The following is a 21,361-nucleotide window of genomic DNA, read 5'->3' as shown; positions in this document are numbered from 1 at the left end:
TAGGAAATAAAGCAATATGCCAAATTTTTCTTTGCATTGGAACTTTCAGAGGCAGGGCTAGCACCTCCAGATGGAAAATCTGAAGAACTTTTGGAAACTGTAAGCAGTTTTACAGAGTTGGGGCGTAGGAGAGGTGGGTGGAGCCCATGGTATTTGACTACCCCAGGCACCTGCCTTCCCTGCTTCTGTCTAGAACCAACCTAGACACAGAACTTAAAAAAAAAAAAAGCCCCCTTCGATCCGGTTCAAGTGAAGATACACATTTTTTATTAATTAAAATATTCCAAATTGGTCACAATCAATGTTATGTGAAGAGCAAAAATAAGCAGCTTAATGTCGCTCCTGATGTAACAGAGTAATCCAAAAAGCTGAAGCAAATTTGTTTCAAGAAACATCGAAACTTCCCCCCTTTTATGCAAATATAGTGCTTCTAAATGTTTCTAACCTGCCTTTCAGATTGCAGAAGCTGAAGGAGATATTTATATCAAAATTTGGATCAGCTCCCAAGTTTTATGTTCGTGCACCAGGGCGAGTCAACTTAATAGGTAAAAGACAAAAATTAATCTTCTGTTATTTATTTTATCTGCCATCGTGGAAGCCTAGCAGTTGAAACACAAAATCAAAATAATGTTGGTCTTAATTTATTTCATTTTTTTTTGAGAAGTTGCTTGTGACAAATGGAAGAGTATAATACTTTACTAGCTTTTACTGCACCTCATTATAAACAACTGCACACTCAAGTTATGGAAAAAACGTTTACAGACATTAGTGATGGTTTTGAAAATTGGAGTAATTAATGGTTGGATACAATTTTTTTTAAATGCTTTGGAAATCTAATCTAAAGTAGTTGGTAAACTGTGCATCCACAATTAAATTATATATTTTTCCCTTTCATTATAATTTAAGTTACTAAATATAAATAGCAACACAGCAATGCACATGATAAAGCATGAAATGACTCTACCATCATCTCCTCTTCTGTGCTTTCCCACAGAGATGTGTCCACCCATCTTAGAACAGTTGGTTGTGATTCACTGGCAAACTGGAGAGACACAATTATTTTGTATATAGGACTTACTTATATTTCTGTGGCACCCCTATTTTGAGATTTGTCCATCCATGTTAGGATTGTGTTCTCCCCAGAGCTCAATTTCTTCGCATTTGAAGATCCTGCAAAACAGAGCTTTAAAAATTAATTATTACCTTGTGTAATTAGCCATAATTTTTATCTTGGTGTTGTATGGACATATCATATAGATTAAATAAACAGCATATGCTAATTGGGAATTATTCCCAAGAGAGAGGATGTGAAGTACATACATTTTCTATTTGAACGTTACTTTATGCGTTGTATGTAACTGTATTAACGGTTATTTAAATATAATAATTCACTTCTTGAAAGAAAGCCCAGAAATTTTATGAAAACAAAAATCTGAAGTTTTCACCACAAGTTTTATCTAGTGGCTGATGAGTCACTCACATGAGCAGAGGAGATCACATAACAAGGAGTCATACAGTGCCTTTATTTCTCCAGTCGTCAGTTAAATGTGATTGATTAGACTTAATTTTTGTACTGATGCAACAGCGTGCAAATGATGTGGCTATTCTGATTGCTGGACAATAATCTACATCTTTTTTAATTTTTATAAGCCCATGTTAAAACATGAAGATTTATAAACAGATGCAATAAAAAAAATCACTAAAGAAAGCACAAGTTGTCTTATACGGTAAATAGCACTGAACTCCTGTAGAAGCCCTGTTACTGCTATTCTAAAAATAATTATTCCAAAATATTCTAATTGTCTGTTTCTTTGGTAGGAGAACACATAGACTACTGTGGTTATGCTGTGCTTCCCATGGCTATAGAACAAGACATACTGATTGCAGTAGAACCTGTGAAAACTCAAGTTGTGCACCTGGCAAATACCAATTCTTTGTACTTGTAAGTAATGGCTTTGTTTATTCACTAACTTTTATGAAACTCTTTGCAGTTGCAATACAGGTTACTTTTCAGAAATCTGACAGACTTCCATTGCAGTAAAGTTTAGTTGTGTAAAATTAACGCTGTTAGCAGATGGAATCCCTTTGACTCTATGCTGTGCATATTAGTTTAGAGCAATCGGTTTGCTGCTTCTGTCTCACACCGGTTTGTTCAGGTTTCTTTTGTGAGGCCCTCTGATTTTTCCATTTTTCTAAAAGTGCAATCCTGTCTTTCTTTCTTTTAGCTCATCTTCCTTGATGTAATCCCCATAATTGGCAGCAGTTCAGTTTCTCCTGGAGAAGGGAGGGAAATGTTTTGTAATCAGTTACTGCCTATGTAAGCTAACACCCCCCTGCTCTGGAGAACCTGGGGCTGTATTTTCACAACACAACTTTAGCAACAATCCTGGCTCTTCCACTTCCTCCGCAGCTGCTTGTTTGCAGAATTATAGACGAATTTAGGTTGGAAAGGACCTTTGGAGATCCCTTGCGACCATCTTGATGGCATTCTGCTGGACGCCCTGCAGTTTGCCAATGTCTTTCTTGTATTGGGAAACTCCAAAGCTGGACACAGTAGTCCAGCTATGGTCTCACAAGTGCTGAACGTAGATAAATAATCCTGCCATTCTTTTCAACTTTGGCCACATTTTTCTGCCTCCTTCCTTGTAAACAGACCGATATTTGTGTGGTTGCATGGTAGTTCATATCAGGTCACGCATCCACATGAACTTTTGTGGGGATTTTGCAAAAATCAGAATCAGCACAAGCTTATTTTAAGCTATTTTTATTAAGCCGCTGTTTTAAGCCAATAGTAAATTACTCCCTGCAAGCACGGTGTATGGCAACCCAGGGACAGGAACATACTGCCAAAAGTGGGAACTATTTAAGCACATATTCCTGCTTAAAGCTCAGTTTGTTATAAAAACATGTTCTGAACTGCTGCCTGCAACTAAGGTGGTTGAAAGGAACTTTTACTTCCACGGTAAGTATAAATACTGAAATATTCTGCACTCACTTTGCAGAGTCTATTTTCACATTATAGCTGGTCTAAATTAAGAGTTTGCCACTGCCAAAAGGCAACGACTTGCTTCTTTTACCCCTAGTCTCCCTATCCCTGCTTTGCACATCAATCCACCCTCTGTCTTTTACCAGGTGTAGTACTTCTTTGATCTTAAGGTAAAGTGCATTATTCACCCCTTTTTTTTCCTGAATAATTTTCTGTCATTTTAGTGAATTGAATTGCCCTGTACTCAGCACTAAAGCTGACTTAGGGTAAACAGTGGGAACATGCAGCGGTGAGCTGCGGGAAAGGAAATGGAAGATGTGAGAGGGACCTTTCCCATTCTTTAATAGCAGCCTTCAACGGGGCTTAAGCTGTGTTGCAAAACCATTCTGCAAGAGGTGATAGTTCCAGAATTATACCAGCTTTGATTAGGAAAAGTTGGTATAATGGATACTAAATAAAGCAGTAACCAAAACATAAACATTTATACTTGGTCTTTAAGCTTTGGCACATTACATCACGATTGAAATGGCCTCCTCCTAAGGTCAGACAGTTCCTACCAAGTCTAGAATTACAGGCTTTGAATGCAAATTGCATACACAGTCACTACATATTTATATCTGCCCTGGTTTCAGTTTGAAATCATGTGTTTTTAACCAGAAACCAAGAAGAGGTCTCAGAATACGGCATCAAGCATCTCTGTTTTGTTGAGATACTGCTGCTTAAAAACAAAGCTACAACATGCCCCTAATTTCATAACAAAGAAATATTTTTCAACAGTTTGAATGCTGTACCACATAACAAAACTGTTGACAGTATATCTTTTTTTCCCAGCCTGTTACATTGGTAGATTTATGCCTGTGGTGAATGTGTATATATAGAAGCCTTTGGCGAAAAAGAACCAACCATAAGCCTCCGTAGAATCACCCGTCTTATTCTTGTTTTGTGAACTGGTAAAATGCTAACAGTTCTGTAGCCCTTTTCCACCCTGCTAGTTCATAGTACCTTCTAGGAAACTGGGATGTTATTTGGGCTAAAACAGTATTCAAAAGTTAACAGACTTTTGAATTTCCCGATACCTCCCCTTCACATAACATCTTCGCTATTGAGAAGTACATCTACAGAGAATATCTGACATGATATTTCTCCAAATGCCTTCAGGAATATCAGAGAATGGTAATTATCAATCGGTTTTCATCTTGTGGCAAAACATGAAAAATTCCACCCTCTTAGGAGGTGCAGCTGTCCCCTCCTGTGTAATTTCTTGAAAGTGTTTTTATTCCCATTAAACCTATATATTTTCCAGGAATTCTGCTGCCTCAGTTTGTATTGTCCAGCAGACCTTGACTTGTAAGGCACAGCTTAGCCTGCAACTTCTGAGTAATTTTTGTTAGCTTTTCTTGGCATTCTCAGTACCTTTCCTCTTTCTCTGCTGGGCATCTGCTGCAGTGACATCAGGCAGATAGAGTTACTGGGCATTCAGCAGTACAGACTTCTACACAATCTGCACCTCCCGGTGATCAGTGCGTGCTCTTCTGAGGCCTCTGCACGTCGCTCCATGCCCATTTTGACAGCACCTATCTGTAGCGTTTGCTTCTTTAGCAACCTTCAGGCTTGCTACCATTTTTATTATTTTGAAATGAAGGTGGAGTTGGAAAACCATTATCCTGGAGGGAACAGATAAACCATTTTAAACTAAATTATTTTAATTATATGTTGTAAAATACATACTCTAATTTTGCAGCATTAGGCCTGTTTTAGTGAAGTGCCATTCAGAGCACGGGCAATAAAGATGAATTCCTGAGCAGGGATTAGCAGAGAGCCTGAAGTGTGTTTATCTCTATTGCATGTTTGACAGATAGAATTATTTAGTTTTTCACTTCTCTAGGAGATCAAGAGAACACACACACGTGATGGAAGGCATGCTGCCTTAATTAAGGATGCTAAAAGCAGCTTAATCCCTGAATTTATTTAATAAATTCTGTAACTTAGGCAAAAATTCTTCTATCTAAAATATCCTTAGAGAGTTGATTGCTAAAGAAGATCTGCACAACCCCCTCCCCCAAAAAACATTGCACTGAAAAAAAAAAATAACATTGAAATGTTTTTGTTCATCAGCAGGTGGCAGTAATAAGCCACGTTTTTTCAATCTAAATTTACCAACAATTTAAAGCTTCAAGGTTTTTCTGTTTTTGCAGGGATTTCAGTACTAGTGTTAATAACATCCAGATTAATAAAACCAAACCTCAATGGCATAACTACTTCCTGTGTGGACTGCAGGGTATTCAGGTAAGCCAAATCCATTTAACTTATGAAATTAATGTAGAAATAATACACCACAGGTGTTCCTATTGACCCTCAAAATACCTCCCTACGTTCTATAGCTTTTCTTGACATGTGGTTAATATTTTTATGTTAACATCTAAAGGGAAGGTATGAGTGCATTTATTTTAAAATATTTGCAGAGCACTATTTTCATATTTTCGACATCATTTAAAAGAGCAAATAATTACTTATTTAGTAAAGTCACGACCAAACTCATTATCAAGATGGCATTTATGTATTTTGAAGTTAAAAAGAATGCTTTCCAATGGAATCATTAATTAAAATTTGTTTTTTAAAAGGCTTGGAGGCTTGTCTGTCAGGACACAAAGATCACGTCCTTTTCTTCCTATGGAAACATTCTTAAAAACATTATTTTCCATCATTACAACTTATGCACAAAAACTGAGTGAAGCTCAGTTGCAGCAGGCAACTCATGCAGACTCATGCAGGAGGCAAAAGAAAATATAAAAACTAAGTAAACAGAATACAGAAGACATATTCCAGCAAGAACCATTACTTATCCAGATTTTTGGTGTGTGGAATTTGAACAGACTTCTCAAAATTTCCTGAGTTACTAGTGCAGCTCTGCAGAAAACAGCACGCTTACGGTAAAGGCAGGAACACTGAACAGGCAGACATTTTCCTGACTGCTCACTTGAGCCTTATCTCGGCCTGTGTGAGCTAGCCTGGCTCCAGACCAAACTGCCTGAGAAGCAAGTGCGGGTCATCAGTGTTGTCTTGGGAGGCAGCCTCAGCTCACAATTAAAGCTTCCTATAAATCTCACCTGCTGTGTGCAGGTGATTCATGGCTCTGAAGAAAAAACACGGCAACTTCTCAGCTCAATGTCAATCCAGTGATATTTATGGGAGGGCAGATGGGCTAAACAGCGATAGTGAGGTCAGGACCAGGTCACCACAGCCAGCCCAAATTACGGGTAAATGTGCTTTTTAAAGCGCATGACGCTTGCCGCAGGGTAGACCATCTAGGTTACCCGCCAGGACAATCCAATAGATAACAACTGCAGACAGCCTACAAAGCCTGCCTTAAACCTGCCACCAGAGTCTTCAAACTACAGCATTTGGAACAATCAGTGCCACAGATCACTCTATTACAACCCATAGTTCCTAAACAGACCCCTGCCCCTATGGACCCCAATAAATTACTTACGTTTGCAGTAACACGAGTATTTCCAATTTTGTATTGCTCAGTAGCACAGGCATTTAAATTGCATTGACTCTGGCGATATAGATTAAGTTTCTTTACAACACATCCATTCTTCTACGAAGGGTAGCATAACCAACTGACTTTATTTATTTTGTAGTCTGCTACTGAGATTTGTTTCCTAAGCACAAGCTTTCATAGTTGAAGGTTAATTTGCAAAGCAGGTTTGCAGACTCTAGCACTGGCGGAAACTAAACATAAATATTACAGACTTAAGAAACACTGAAATACAAGTACTCGGAGGGTCCAGCGGGATAATCTGTTTATATTAAGCTGAGCATGCTATCCTTTTGGGACAGAACTATTGCAGAACTTGGCAAAGTCTATTTTTATTTTTGAAACTGAAGTACATTTTCTATTTAAACATTGCGTGATAAGTTTGCAGGCCTGATTCACATACAAGACAATCCAGAAACCGTGGATCAGTTTCTGGTTATTCAGGCATTTTCTGTTTTTGAACAAGCCTGTCTAGTGTTCTTCATGAAGGGGCAGGGGCAGCAATAGTATTTTAGGTATGAATTCCCTTATATTTGTAGAAAGGGAAACTTAAAATAATTTGAAGTGATGGCAGAAGACATTAAAGGAGGCTCTTTGCTGATCTCTACCATTGGTATTTATGGTCGAAGTTGTTTCAGGAAAAGCAGTAGAAATCTTTTGAAGGCAGGCATTTCTTTATGGAAGACACTGCCGTTTTTTCTGATCATTGACATTGTAACATAGTTTATTGGCATATAAATCTGTATCAGAATGTAGCTATTCATATACCCCCCCAAATACAGTCAATGGGTTTTAAATAAGTACTGCATGTTTATTTCAAACTAACAACGGAGAGAAGTTTATACTAAAATGATTATAAATAAAAAGACAAAGCAACTAAAGAGTAATTGAAAGAGTATGTACATGAGGATTTATGTCTTCTGGATTAAATATATTTGTGCTATCTGTCATGGATGTAAAAATATTTTAAACTTTATTCTAAAAAGAGCATGACAGAGACTGTCAGTGCTGGTAGGTATGTCTTTGTGTCCCCTAAAGCATAGTGTCCGTCAAGTACTGTTGTGGTTTTCTCAGTGTCAGTCCCGTGGGTTTTTCAGGAGATGGGAGTATGTGGCTTTGAATACAGCTGGATGGCTACTAGCTCCCCATCAGCATGATGTGGCTTCTTAACACCATATGCCAGCGTTAGAAGTGAAGCATAAAGTGGACTTTAAGCTCTTCAGGATGCCTTAAATGAGGAGCTGTGGAAAAAAGGGCAAAAGTACGGTATAAAATGATTGGTAACCTCTGGTACTGTCACCACGGCAGCTCAGAGCAGAGCCAGTTGAAGAAACACCCACCCACGAAGCTTGGTGAATTCTGAATTCTGCTTGGGGTACAGTTCTGTCAGCTCATACGTGTTTGTTTACAGGAATTGCAGACATACCTTTGGCTAAAACCCTATCATTGGCTTTGTTCTTAAGGAATAGAATGGAAATTTTGCTTTATTTTGGAGAGAACAGAAGCAGGTCCTTGATTCCAGCAACTCAACAGAAAGATTCTCTTTCTAAGTATCAGATAATTGCAAGCCTGAGCCTGTCTGTACTTGAAACTGAAATTGTTTATTTTTTCATTGTTAGGAACATTTTGGTCTTAATAACCCAACTGGAATGAATTGTCTGCTAGATGGAACCATCCCTCCAAGTTCTGGTCTCTCTAGCTCCAGTGCTTTGGTGTGCTGTGCAGGACTTGTGACACTAAGAGCTAATGGAAAAACCCTCTCTAAGGTAATTTACTGTAAAACACAAGAGTGTCAGCAGTAAAATTCTACTTAAAATTAAATATTGTTAATGCCTGTAAACATTAAAAACACGATACAATTGTTTTTTCAAAGAGCTGCTGGATATAAACTTAAGATATTGCACAACTGAGCAAACATCTTTGGCCAAATTTTGGCAGGGTTTTAATTTGGCAAGAAAACGGGCTTACATTAAAGCTGAAAAAAGGAGCATTATTGTAAGCCTGTACTTTGGCCAACCATCAGGTCCATGCCTGGACCAGATGTGCTATCTGCAGGCCAGGACTGAGGATATCTGTGCTGAGGCATGTGTACCACACCCCCGAGGCCTTTACCCTCTCCCTGAATGACTTTTCATGGCATTAAGAGCAGAGCATCTGTTGGAGGCCTGTGGAACAATTTCTTGATAAATTATATAATCAACACAAAGTAGAGATAAAATTCTTCCATCTGACTCTCCTTACTCTCTTCACAGTTTTTTTGGAAGGAACATATTTACAATCCAAAATGTATTCCTCATTTTTTTAAACAAACATTAGTCTAAAAACAAACCCCAAGTATGTGACCTGTTAGTAGTACAACTGTTAGCAAAATCTGGCTCATGTAATACAAATTCCTGGAGGAGTCATTGTCCTTGAAGGTGCCATATGGGAATGAAGTTCCCTCCAGTAAAAATGTCTGGTTAAGTGAAACTAGGATCTTAAATTAGAACATTGTCAGGAAGAGAAAAGAACAGATCTAAGTGTGACTGTTATTCACATTTGTGCCTATTGTCTGAGGCAGACATTCCCAAATTATGGTACCAAGCCAACGTAAGTGGTACATGATGATGGCAGCTGTTAACTGTGCTTGTGTACAAGCGCTTATCTGAGCCAGGAGGTGAACAGGTCCACACAGGAGGTTTTGCTGATCAGTTGTGCATTGCTTCTCTCTGCAGCTGTAGCTATAGCTGTAGCTGTAGCTGCAGCAATCCGCTCCGCAGGAAGTGAGCCACCCCACAATGCACAGATTGTGGGCCCTGCTTCAGGACGGCATCACGCAAGGTTAAGGCAGAAAGCAGCAGGGGTGGTGAGGCAGGGCGGCTTTCTTTGCATAGGAGGGTGTTGGTACAGTGACTGTCACCCTGCTTTGTGTTGGCAAGATACGTGGGCAGAAGATAAGTAAGGGATTGGATACCTAACAGAGGCTGTAGTTTGTGAGGTGAGGCATGTAGTGCAATAGTAGATGAAAACATGGAACTGAGGATCCCACTGATGAATGAGTCTTTGCAGTAAGAGGGTTAGAGATGTACTTTTTTTTTATACATGCGTACCTGGCCGGGCAAGAAGCTTCTAGTTTTGCATAGATGGTCTTATCAGAGGTCAGCACCACCTCTGATCGCAGTAACCAAATGAGCTAAGCTTGGGAACTACTGATCAAGTGTCATCACCGGAGTGTATGTGTTCAGAAATTTGGGTATCTGCAAAATCCATAAAACTGACGGAGGTCAGAAAGCCCAAGTTTTACTAGGTAGTAGAAATCTGTATCTGGAAAACCAGAAGCCAGGTTTTCTTTATGCCAAGACATACTGCACAGCTTTCTTCAGAAAATAAATGATACAGTATGTGTCTCGAACTTAATTTACACATGGCTTGGGAGTACTGGCCAGCATTATGCCAGACCTATTCTAAAGAAAGGTATAAAACTCCTTTTGGCATTTTCATAGAAAGTTGTGGAGGAACAGAAGGAAGACAGAGACCCTACCAAATGTCTTTCCTTCTTCTCGTGTCCTGTTCAATCAACCAAAACCCTTTTCTTCTTGCTGAAGGTTAACCTTGTTTCTCAAGTATAGCTGGACAAACACAAGAGATGCGATTGCACATTTTTGTCAGGAAATCCTGCTGTCTCCAGCCAAATATTTTGCACTTGTGATGAAAAATTAGCATTACTGTTCAGATGAGAATTCCCAATAGCCAACATAGGAGCAGTTAAGAACATACCCAAGGTTTTGTGTGCTTGCCAAAACACCTGATTGTGGTGGTGAGCACACAGAGGATAACAGCTCTGAAGACTGATTACTTTTGTCCAGGCTCTAAGTTTCCCCAAATCTTACAGGACAGCAAAACCAAGTTCAGTGTTCTTGGCTAATTTATGATGTAGCGTTAGAGACCTCTCGTATCTAGCTACATCCAGATTCTCTGTTGCACTGAATTTATGCTTAGCCTTGCAGAACTGCCTTGTATAAGGCAGGGCTAGTCTGCATATAAATTAGAGCAATCTAGGCATGTGAGCCTCAGAAGTATAAAACGTGCTCTGGCCACTTCTTTCTAGCCCCTAGTGCATCCTGTGCTGGTGTCAAATGGTGTCTGTGCAGGATCCAGTAATACTGGCTGTGTATCAGCTGGGAGCTCCTCCTGGCAGGGGAATTCTTAGCTGACCAGAAATAGGGGCTTTCCAGATCCTTTCTGCTAGAAAGCAAACCAGGACCTTGCATTTTTAGGGCTCCGGATATTTATGTGTTTGGGGTTTTTTAAGAAGAAATACCACTTTGCCTCTTTTTCCATCTTTTTTTTTTTTCTTTTTCCCCCCAAATGCTTAAGAGTTGCGAAAGTGTAAGTGGTAGTATTTATAACTAACAATATTTGGTCATGGTGGTAATTTTATGAGAAAAGATTGACTTTTTGCCCCTCATTAGTCTGATGAACTTTGAAAATCCTAATATGATGGTCTGTACCAGCAGGACATAGAAACTTTTGGCTTTGGAATCAAGTTTGGCTGAATTGTAGGGCTTCTGTAGCCAAAGTTATGAAAAATTGACCTTTTACTGAATGGAACATTTATCTGTTTTGTTTCTGAGAAACTATTTTTATGAGAATATTTGAGTTATACGCTACTTTTCCTGATAAATGTAAGTTTAAAATAGTAGCTGTAGAGTAAAAGTCGTTGAAATTTAGAGCTTTTGGGAGATAACACTTCCAGTGTGAAGTTTGGGCCTGTGGGATTAAGAGCCAAAAAAAACTGAAATGAAAAATATTGCAAAAGCATAGCTAGAATGTCATGGTGGCTTACTTCAAAAATAGTACTTTTTGATGTTGAAAACAAAATCAGAAAAAAATATGCTCTCACTAATTATTGTGTGTAGCAGTCTGCAATAAGGCATTGTTTCAGTGTGCATACAATACTTTTTTTAAAAAACCCATCACACACATACACAATAGTTTAGGGAAAATACCAATCCAAGACAATTCAGCCAGATGTGCAGTGCTAACCAGTTGCAGCAGTGCAATAGCAGCCAAAGAACAAGATGGAAAATGCAGAATGCGATCTTTAAAAAGAATCCATTTTTCTCCTGCAAACAGGATACCAGTCTAAGACTGTTGGCATCACTCAAAGAACAGCAATGCTCACTATTAGCTTTTGATTTTAAAGGGATTTTTAATTTACTGTTACAAAATCAGTCTTTTGTACAACTTTTCATCAGGAGAAGATATTTTTTGTGAAGGAAATAGAATAATGCTCTAAATTGTCCCATCTTTGTGTTTCATGGTAGGAATTAATGAGGACAGAAAATCAGATAGTACTTTTGAATAACTAGATTTACTTGAAAGATGTGATGGTAGTGTTGCTGTCCAAATGTTGAATGTTGTGGTACTAAGTTCTGTTCAGTCACCCTAACATTTTTTCTGCTGTTCTAGGCTAGAGAGCTAGAGAAAATAGATCAAAGCAAATAGAGTTTATTTAATTTAATGTGAAATGTTGAGCATAGGAAGTTGAGTTATATTTGAGTCTATCTGAGAAAAATCTAAGCCAGACATAACGATAAATAAAGGACCTAAATTTATTCTGTAATGGCAGCGTCCCTTGGCTTCAATTTTTACAAGCTGTGGCTCAGATGAATTTTGAATGTGGGATTTTCAAAACCTTCAACATTGCCCTGCATTTAAACAGTTACAACACCTGGTAATGCCATTGATTTCAGTGAGAGAACAGATAGACCAATGGGAATCCTTTCTGTGGTGTTTCTCAAGCCTGTATATGATAAGGAAATGTCACTGCTTCCTAATAATTTTTCTGATGTGCAATTGGGCTTTAATATCTAGCTATCTATCAAGAAAATCTGTGAGTATTGAAATTAATAACGTGCTGATAATACTGGTTAGGCTAATTTTATATATTGCTGCATCAAAAATATTTGATAGATGCATGCTCAGGTTATTTATACAAGAAACTCAAATTGCTTACACAAAAAATGGTACATAAATGTTGTATTTTAAGGTGCTGTTAATACTGAGAAATGTTAAAGTTCCTTTCTCCCGGTGGAATTAAAAAGCAGGGTTCTTTAACTCGTTACGCTTGACTATGTGTGTTTGTAATCAGGGGGAAACAGAGGACTTTGGAGCAGCGGTAATCAAAGGCCATAATCTCTCATCAACCCAATTGATAACCTTTTTGAGCATGTTAGAGGGCAGACCAAGTCAAGCTAGGATTGCTGTGCTTATGAGGACATCCAGATACTATCTGACAAATACTGTTCCATTTCAGAAAAAAATAAGCATAATTACCTTGCAAAACATATATGAAGTTTAGCTAATCAGGGTTTTGCATGCAAACTAAAAGCAGATGGTAACTTTCAGCAGTCTATTCCTAGTCAAGACCAGGTATTAAAAGTAAGGACATTACTGGTGGTAAAAATAACCTCAAAATGTGGACATCATTTTATACGTTAATAAATGAAACATAGTGCTTTACATTTCAGAAGTTCTTGTTGTACATGTATACATATATATGAAAAAAAATCACCATCTAACTAGACTTTAAATGTGCCTTAAGTGATGGAGAATGTTTTCTTCTTACTGTAGAATACTCATCTTTACAGATAAATTTTCCTTCTCTGTTTTCAGTCCTGTGTGCTGGGAACCAAACCCTGTGAAATTTCATAGAAAACGAACATTAAATTTGCTCTAAAATCAACAACATCATTTGTTGTAAAGGGAAGCGGCAGACCTGAGTCTGCCTTTTCAGATTAAAATGATCAAAATGTTAATGAACATACATTGGGGAACTATCCCCGTATTGCCAGAGAGAGAGTAAATGACACGCAGGACTTTTGTCTCAATAGATATTTAAATACTCCATTTAAATTTGCATGCTGAGGTGACTTTTGGAGTAATGCAAATGACAGTCTAAAAATAACTCATATTATTATAACTCACATTATTAAAATAACTCATATAATTTCTTCATGGAGCTCCTCTTCACAAGCAATAACATTTAAAACAGGAAAAAAATTGTTTTTTGATTTTAAAGATTAGCTTTCACTACTCCTGCATTGTTTTATATAGAAAATCTAGCAGGTTTAACTTGGGCCAAAATGAACTTACATAAAACCACTGAGGCAGATGTAATTTAATCCTATCATTTTATAGAGAAGGTTGCTTTACTTTGGCTGCTGTCATTCTGGATTTGTATATATCAAATTTCTGGGTAATGTAGGCTGAGCCGTTCCAAAAAAATACTAAGCAACACTAATTCTGTTTTACTAACAAATACTTGCCTGTCTCCTACTCACTAATTGCCTTACTCTTTCAAGGGGTTTAATCTTACACAAGTTTACTTCTGTAAAGGTCTATGTGAGATCGAAAGGGATTGATCATTGGTATGGAACATATTGACAGTGGCAGTTATATAGGGACAAATTCTGTCACGGTTTACATATACTGTCCAGACCCACTGCATGAGCGAAAATTAGAGCAGTTGGCCCTTGGCCTCTCTGTGAGCAAGGGGACTATTAAAGGTGACACTCCCTTATCTCTTCCCATTCAGGTAATCCTTTAGGTCTTTATTTTTAGAATTTTTTATAAGTGGTCATCTGTTCACTTTCATTATTCTTCAGATACCTAAATACCTTTGTGCATTTAGGTCTTCATTATCAGTAATATCAAACTGAAAGAAACTAAAAGAAATGATGGGGCAGCAGAGAATCAGTGAGCTGTAATTTATCACGCTGGTGAAGTATGAGGATATAGATGGCCAAATCTAGTACAATGTTGGATTGTGCCCGGAAGCAGTCAGAACAGTAAACTTTTATCAGTTCTTCAACATTCTTTACATATTAAAAATACTCAGTTGAAAATTAAAACCTGAATTTTAGGTGTTTCATATTGAAACATAAACAAGCAGAGAAAAATACATTCTAGTGAAAAGTATCATTTTACTGAAACCCCACTTTTTCCATTAAAAATCCAAAACAAGGTAACATGATGCAGAGCTATTGTAAGTTCTTACTACAAGAAATCTTTCCATCTAGAGTAACTACACATATGGCAACTAATAATAAAAAATCACAACCCTTCTTTGTCAGCCTAAATTTTATCTCCACTAATATGATTTCCCAGATTAGACTTTTCTGCACGGTAGATGATAGGAAATCTTGTGGTTCAAAGATAAAACAGATATAAGTGGTAGTAATTTCTTCCTTTGTAACCCAAGATTGACTTGCTCCTTATCAGGGAGAACCTTGAATTGTTTCAAACAAAAAGCAGAGGTAGTTAGTAGAGCTCTTAGATCAAAGGCTAACCTAGGTCTGCACATGGGGGCCAGTTGCCTGCTAGACAAACTGGTAAGTGCTGCCTCCTGCTATAGGATACATTCTGAGCAGACTTTAGGATTAAGCTTCTGAAAAGGAACAGCCCGAAAAAAATACATTTTGTACATTGTTAGTTTTAGATTTTTCCAAATGCTCCAACTAAAGTTGTCTAAAATCTGAGTTCATTTTGAAATCCTTGAGACAGCAGCTTCCTTAAATAAATTATTACTTCACATTAATTTCTTAATGCTTAATTGCTTATTAGTCAAGTGGGTGAATTGTATGCACTGAGATTCTACGCCTAATTATGTTGCTTTGTATTATTGCAATTATGCATATTCTCAATTAATGTGTTGTATCTTTTTTTGTTGAATAAACAACAAAAAACCCCTTATCATGTAACTCATGGATACTACAGATCTCCCGTGGAAGCACAGCCAACCTGGCACGTGCACTTGCTGGCAGCTATAAAAGTACTGTTTGCATTTATATGGATCGTATTGGGTCTGGCATTCAAAAGCTGCAATATTTAGTGTTTCTTGACAGATCACCAGGGAGACTTCAAGGTTTAACTCGCCTACCAGCCACTACTGTCATGTTATGCTTGTCCCTCTCCCATGTTCGTAGGCTGAACAGACCAGTACAAAATACCTGAGTACAAAATAGCTCGGGGTATTGCTAGACTAACTGTAGATATTTAAGTTTCCAGCCCAACTTGCCTGCTTGCTATTGTTGACTTTTACAGACCTCACTACCGTCAGCAGAAGGGAACCATCTGCTTCAGCCGTACCGCTGCAAAGCAGGTTTAAACAAAGGGACGTTGCACAGGAGTGGCTAACGTGGTCACATAATCTCTCCTGTTGACTGTGGTGTCAGGACGGTTACCTGAGAGAAAGAGCTGGAATAGTAGTGCCGAACTGGTTGAGGTTGCATTACTGTATGCCTGTGTCAACGCTAATTAACACACATTTCATGTGGCTCATTCGCCACTTAAAAATAGCAAAAGAGACTGTGACATTTCCTCTAAGGTAGTCTAAGAAAAGCTGTAAGTCTGCCTCTCTCCTTTCTTCCCAACCAAGATAGTTAAACTGAAAAAGATTGAGGGAAAAGCCACGTAGGTGATCAAAGGTACAGACTGACCTCCGTAAAAGGAAGCTAGGACTCTTGTGATAAAATGGTGAATGTAATTGATGGAGTGGGTGGGAATCAATTGTTCACTGCCCCTCACATTAGAAGAGCCAGAAGGTATTAAAAAAAGCTAGTTACCAACAAAAGGAGGTGGTTCTTCACCTGGCAAGCTGAGAGGTCCTTGTTACTAGATGTTCTACACGTTAAAATTCTGAATGAGTTAAAAGGGAGTTTGGACAAGTTCATCTGTAAGAAATCTGTTGTTGATGACTTACGTGTGCAGAATTCAGATTCAGCTCAGGAAGCTCTTTATCAGGAAATAACATGCTGGGGAGATACCATTTATACTTGGCCTTTGGTCCATACCACTTTCACACTTCCAGGTACCTTCAGGTACAAGATCCAGAACTCGAAGTGGCATTGGTTTGATCCACAAAGGCTGCTTTTGTGTTAATATATTCTATCTTTTGCTTCCAACCCAAGGCTTTTACTGAATTTTAGCTAGCTGATGACCTCTTACTTTCCTCATAGGCATTATATGCACTATATAGGCATTACATCTAGTAATGAAGTCACACATATTTATAGCGTTAGTATCTAAGAATCCCAAGTAGCAATTACTAATTACAAAGAGGTGGAAGGTAATCCTCATTTTAGTGAGGAAATGGAGCCATGATGAATTAAAAGGACTTTCCCTGAATCACAAGAAATTTAACGTGGAGCGAGAAATTGAGCCCAGACCTCCCGACATGCAGTTCACTGTTCAGTCACGTGACCATCCTTGTCCAAGTATCAAATACGTACCCAAGGCTCCAGTTTAGTCTTCACATGAGATTCCAACGCCTCAATGCAGTTCCTCTGGACTTTGCCCTTTCACTCATTTTAGCAAAAAGGCAAACAGTTGCCCAATTATCTCAACAGTAAGTAGAAACTGCTTTCTATACAGCTGACAATTTCCTCTCCATTCACATGCTTCTCATCCTAGTATTAGAAGGCCAGCCTGTGTCAGCAAGGGCCTGTTTAAATTAGAAACCAAATAATGTCTCAGGGATGCCTTGGGCTGTCCTGGGGAGAGGGTTCTTCTCAACCCTTGCCAGTTACTACTCGGTGGTCCTGCCAATCCTTGCTAAGTTTCAAAACAAAAGTTGCTCAAGCTCAGATGGCGCTGTTAGCCCAGCGCACGCAGCTGGACAGCTGGTGAGCTGGGACGAAGCAGTGCCCAGTGCTTAACCAGGCACAATTCACCAGACCACGTAAAGGGACAGGGGAGTGGCACTGGCCTAATTGTTAACATTCCTCCTCTGCAAGACTTACCCTGATATTTGTTTAATAAGCCCAGGCTCATAAAGTCCAAACTATTTAAGCAATCAAGCAGTAGCTGATGTGTATATGGAGATGACAAACAGCCAGGCTAAGTAAAGGGTGAAATGCTTAATTTCTGACTGTGCAAAGCTTTTTCTGGCAATTGCAGATGAAATAATACCTCAGGCAGCTTGCCCAAGAGTGGAATATCCATTGTGAGTACCTCAGGAGCTGTACTTCAGGCCAGGTTTGCACAGCCACTGCTCCTGTTTAAGTGTGCATGACCAGTGTGCTGGTGTGGTCTTCCCAACCAGCTTGGAGAAGTATCTATTGTGAGTAATACTCACGAACTCCAGTTTGATGTCTCCTGCTAGTGGCTACAAAAATCAGGGATGTGGTATTGCTGTGTTCTCAGAGGGATGAAAGGCAGTTTAGCAGAACTGGCTGAAACATGCCGGCATTTCCACATCCCAGCAAGGGATGTCTGTAAATAGGCACACCTTCACACGTAGAAAGGAGTGAGCACCTAGAGGCTGCTCTGTGTGGAGGTTTGTTTTTTCTGTTCTGTGGAGCTACTGCTGAGTATTGAGCATTAAACAGGGAAAAAAAGCATTATTACATTCATTAGCATTTTATGCAGAATTATTTCCAACTTGTAGTGGAGCAGGGATGCGCAGTGACTGGATGTTGAGCTTTCTTTGATGGCATGAGGAGGTCTGGAAATGGGACTGCTTGGAGTGGACATGGAACAAGGGAGGAAAACCAACCTTGGATGAAGCTGGTCTTCAGCAAAAGTCAGGCGCTGGGAGATGGCTTTTGTTAAAAAGAAAAAACTCCAAAATGTATGATGTTCCTATACTTTCTCAAGATAAACAAAAGCAGCGTGACCTCTATTTCAGCTCGTCTTTCAAATACACAAAAGAAAGGTAGTGCAGAAAAGGAGAGTGTTTTTGCTGCTTGTACTTTCTATGTTCTATCTGTAATGGTCTTTGTCCTGTAAGTGGTCGTTAACCATGTCAAAGTGATCCAGTCTGCTTAGTTTTAAAGTAACTTTGTTAATGTTCTTTTGATAACTTCTTCTTATCCGCTTAATGCCTATTGGCCATCACTGCATTGTAAGCTGAATAAAATGATTGTCAGTGCATTTGCAAACAGTTCAGCCTGATTACATTGATCTAAGCTCCGACTTTATGACTTCGTCTGTGGTGCCATTACAGAACTTGCGGGCGCGGGCAGGCAGGCACGGTGCGCATACCTCTCTCTTAGCACGGTGATTTACTGCCTCTGTCTGCTGCCTTTTACAGCCGTGTGCTGGCTAATGTCCCTGCCTTGCCGGTTAGCTTGTTTCAATCCTGTGATGCTAAATCCTTAGTGTGGAATCTGAATCTGACTTTGCCACCAGACTGAAAAACAGACTGTGGCTTTTCTAAAGTTCTTTTCCCATTTTCCCTGTGGTTACCTCGTGCTTAGAAAAACAAACTGGTATGGGTTGTAGTAGGTGGACATGGATGCTTTCCTTTTGACCTGCTGCTTTTTGACTAGTCTATTTTCTTTGACCATTCTCCAAGGCTTCTCTTGTGTTTTGTTTTGACTTGGCCTGATGGCTGAAAGCTTTACTTTTTGACAGTTATGATAGTGATACTGCACCCTCCCATAGTATCCTTTGACCTGCAGGTATCAGAATGCACAAAGATATGCCTAAAACGTCACAAAAGAATGCAAATCACATATTGTTACAAATTATTCAGATAAACAATGTAAGCAGAGCACAGTATCTCAGGGAGAAATGACAGGCACCACTGATTAGAGTATTTACAGAGAGAGAGGATGTTTGAGTTAGGTTCTAATTTCTGATTGTGGAGTCACTGCATTAAAATTGTATAAAGTAACAACTTATCATTTTTCTGTAAGCTACCAAGATGCATATATAGATGGATTCAACTAATAAATCAACAAATACTGGCTTTTGGGATGGAAGAGTGCGAAGTGAAGCTGGGAGGAGGACGGCTACCAGTTAAGCATCTAAATAATGATACTCTGAAAAGCACCTGGCTGTTGTGGGTCCAGTGGAGGCTGAATAGTTCTGTCTTACTGCAGAACAAAAGGAAAAAGGGGCCATGTGGCATCCTGGTTGATACCCAGCTTACACCACTTGGTGTGTGAGACAGTGGTTTCAGAGCTCTGCCATTATCTCCTTTGTTTTCTCACTAGTTCATATGCAAGCAGTGTGAAAGTATCATCTTTAACCTTGGGCAAAGGTTCAGATGTTAATGGTTTTTTTCAGGTGGAACTTGCAGAAATTTGCACAAAGAGCGAACGCTATATTGGCACAGAAGGTGGAGGAATGGACCAGTCAATTTCTTTCCTGGCAGAAGAAGGAACTGTATGTGGATCTTTGTAATCTAAACTAACAATGTAATATTAGTTTCTGTAAACAAAACCAATATTCATGTGTATCCAGAGAAGGACAAGAAACTGGAATACCTTAGTAAGCAGTACAAGCACCACTGGTAGGCAAATGAAACAGGAATTGCATGTGTAAACTTGCGTACAACAGAGTATGATGAGTTTGAAGGAATAAGATGATGAAAATGAGTAGTGGCAAGGAGGAAAGAGAAGATGTGGGGAAGGAGGTACTCTAGAAGAGTACCAGGATCCACATTATCTTGCTAATTCATTGCCGAACTTAGAATGTTTCTCATATAATGAAATCTGAATGGTCGGTATGCCTTGTATTAAGTGCAAATGGGATAATTATTACAAAAATGTTTTCTTGAAACTTCTTATAACCAGACAGTTCTAGGAAGTTTTGCCAGGTCTAGTTACGAAGACAATGGAGATTTTTTCCCCCCAGTTTTGCTAATTCCAGACAATTCTGTGGCTAGATTTTGATGTAGAAGGCATTTAGCTGACTTAAACATGGCGACAGAAGGTGGAGCAGCACTGACAAACAGGACCTGCCAAGTTCTGCATGAATGCTTGCAGTGGAATTTACAGTGGAGTTCACCCACTGTCCCGGAAGGTGCATAGGACTGTGACTGTTCCAACCTAATACCTGTCAAAATACTTTAATGGAAATGAATGTAGCATTTCATGACAACCTTTACTTACGATTGTGATATTATACCTCTACAGATTTTGTTGCTTAATGCCGTATCTTGGACGATTTTATATAGCAAATAAGCTATTTCCTAGAATTACACCAAATGTTTAATTCCAGAATGAACACAAGTCTTTTCAATTTCACATCACCTGTACCTACTCTACACCTTTCCTTCACACTTTATACAGTTAGTAGTAAACACACTGCTACATGAGTGCTGAAGGAAGCAGCATATTTTCCTGGCATACACACAGACAATTGTATAAATGGAGGCTTTTCTGATGTACAAAGGTGGTGACCAAAAAGGCAAAGAAATGTTAGAAAATATTAGAAAAGAAATTTTGAACAAACCAGAAAATGTCATTCCTTCACTGTACTTGCAGCTGAATGCAGTTCTGGCCTTTCATCTTAAAAAAATAATCTAGAACGAGAAAAGTACAGTAAAGGACTCTGAGGTTGATTAAAGATCTTAATTTTTTTGAGCATTGACTATTGTAAAACTTCTCAACTTGGAAAACAAGTGTCTTTGAGGGTGGTATTTTGAAGCTTTGTAATACGTCTGAATGGATAAAAGAAGGTAAATTGAGAATTCAATGTTTTTCATAACTGAAGAATTAATAGAAACACAATGACATTAGCAAGCAGCTTGTTAAAAACAAACAAGGAAGTTTGTTTGGTTTTTTTTCCAAAACATTCGTTGTTAAATTGAGAAATACCGTACATTGTGGAAGGCAAAAGTTTAAAAAGGGTTCAAAAGAGACCTTCTGGGATACATGGATAGAGTATTAGCCTATTTGTAGCTATTAAACATAATAGTCTGACTTTTCTTCCAATGTAAGTATAACTGCTGTAATCTTTGCTTATAGGAAGCTGAAAAAATACATCCTCAAAAAAAAAAAAAGGATTGCTTTGTATATGTCCTATTTTTATATTCTCCCTAAATATCCATTTATGGCCAC

General features: G+C 38.7%; 1 protein-coding gene across 1 annotated transcript in view; it reads left to right on the top strand.

Annotated features, from left to right (window-relative positions):
- Positions 1–456: 456 nt before the first annotated feature.
- Positions 457–21,361, top strand: part of GALK2 (galactokinase 2) — a gene marked incomplete at its 5' end in the record, with an annotated part of 43,076 nt that continues 22,171 nt past the window's right edge. Inside the window, 5 exons of the mRNA XM_010137956.1 lie at positions 457–545; positions 1,819–1,942; positions 5,182–5,272; positions 8,147–8,293; positions 19,584–19,682. Coding sequence (XP_010136258.1) covers positions 457–545; positions 1,819–1,942; positions 5,182–5,272; positions 8,147–8,293; positions 19,584–19,682 — 550 coding nt within the window. The remainder of the gene's footprint in view (positions 546–1,818; positions 1,943–5,181; positions 5,273–8,146; positions 8,294–19,583; positions 19,683–21,361) is intronic.

Source organism: Buceros rhinoceros, unplaced genomic scaffold, assembly GCF_000710305.1.
Source record: "Buceros rhinoceros silvestris isolate BGI_N320 unplaced genomic scaffold, ASM71030v1 scaffold5886, whole genome shotgun sequence".
NCBI classification, from domain to species: domain Eukaryota; kingdom Metazoa; phylum Chordata; class Aves; order Bucerotiformes; family Bucerotidae; genus Buceros; species Buceros rhinoceros.
The sequence above is the reverse complement of the archived record's forward strand: the minus strand, read 5'-3'. Positions and strand labels throughout refer to the sequence as shown.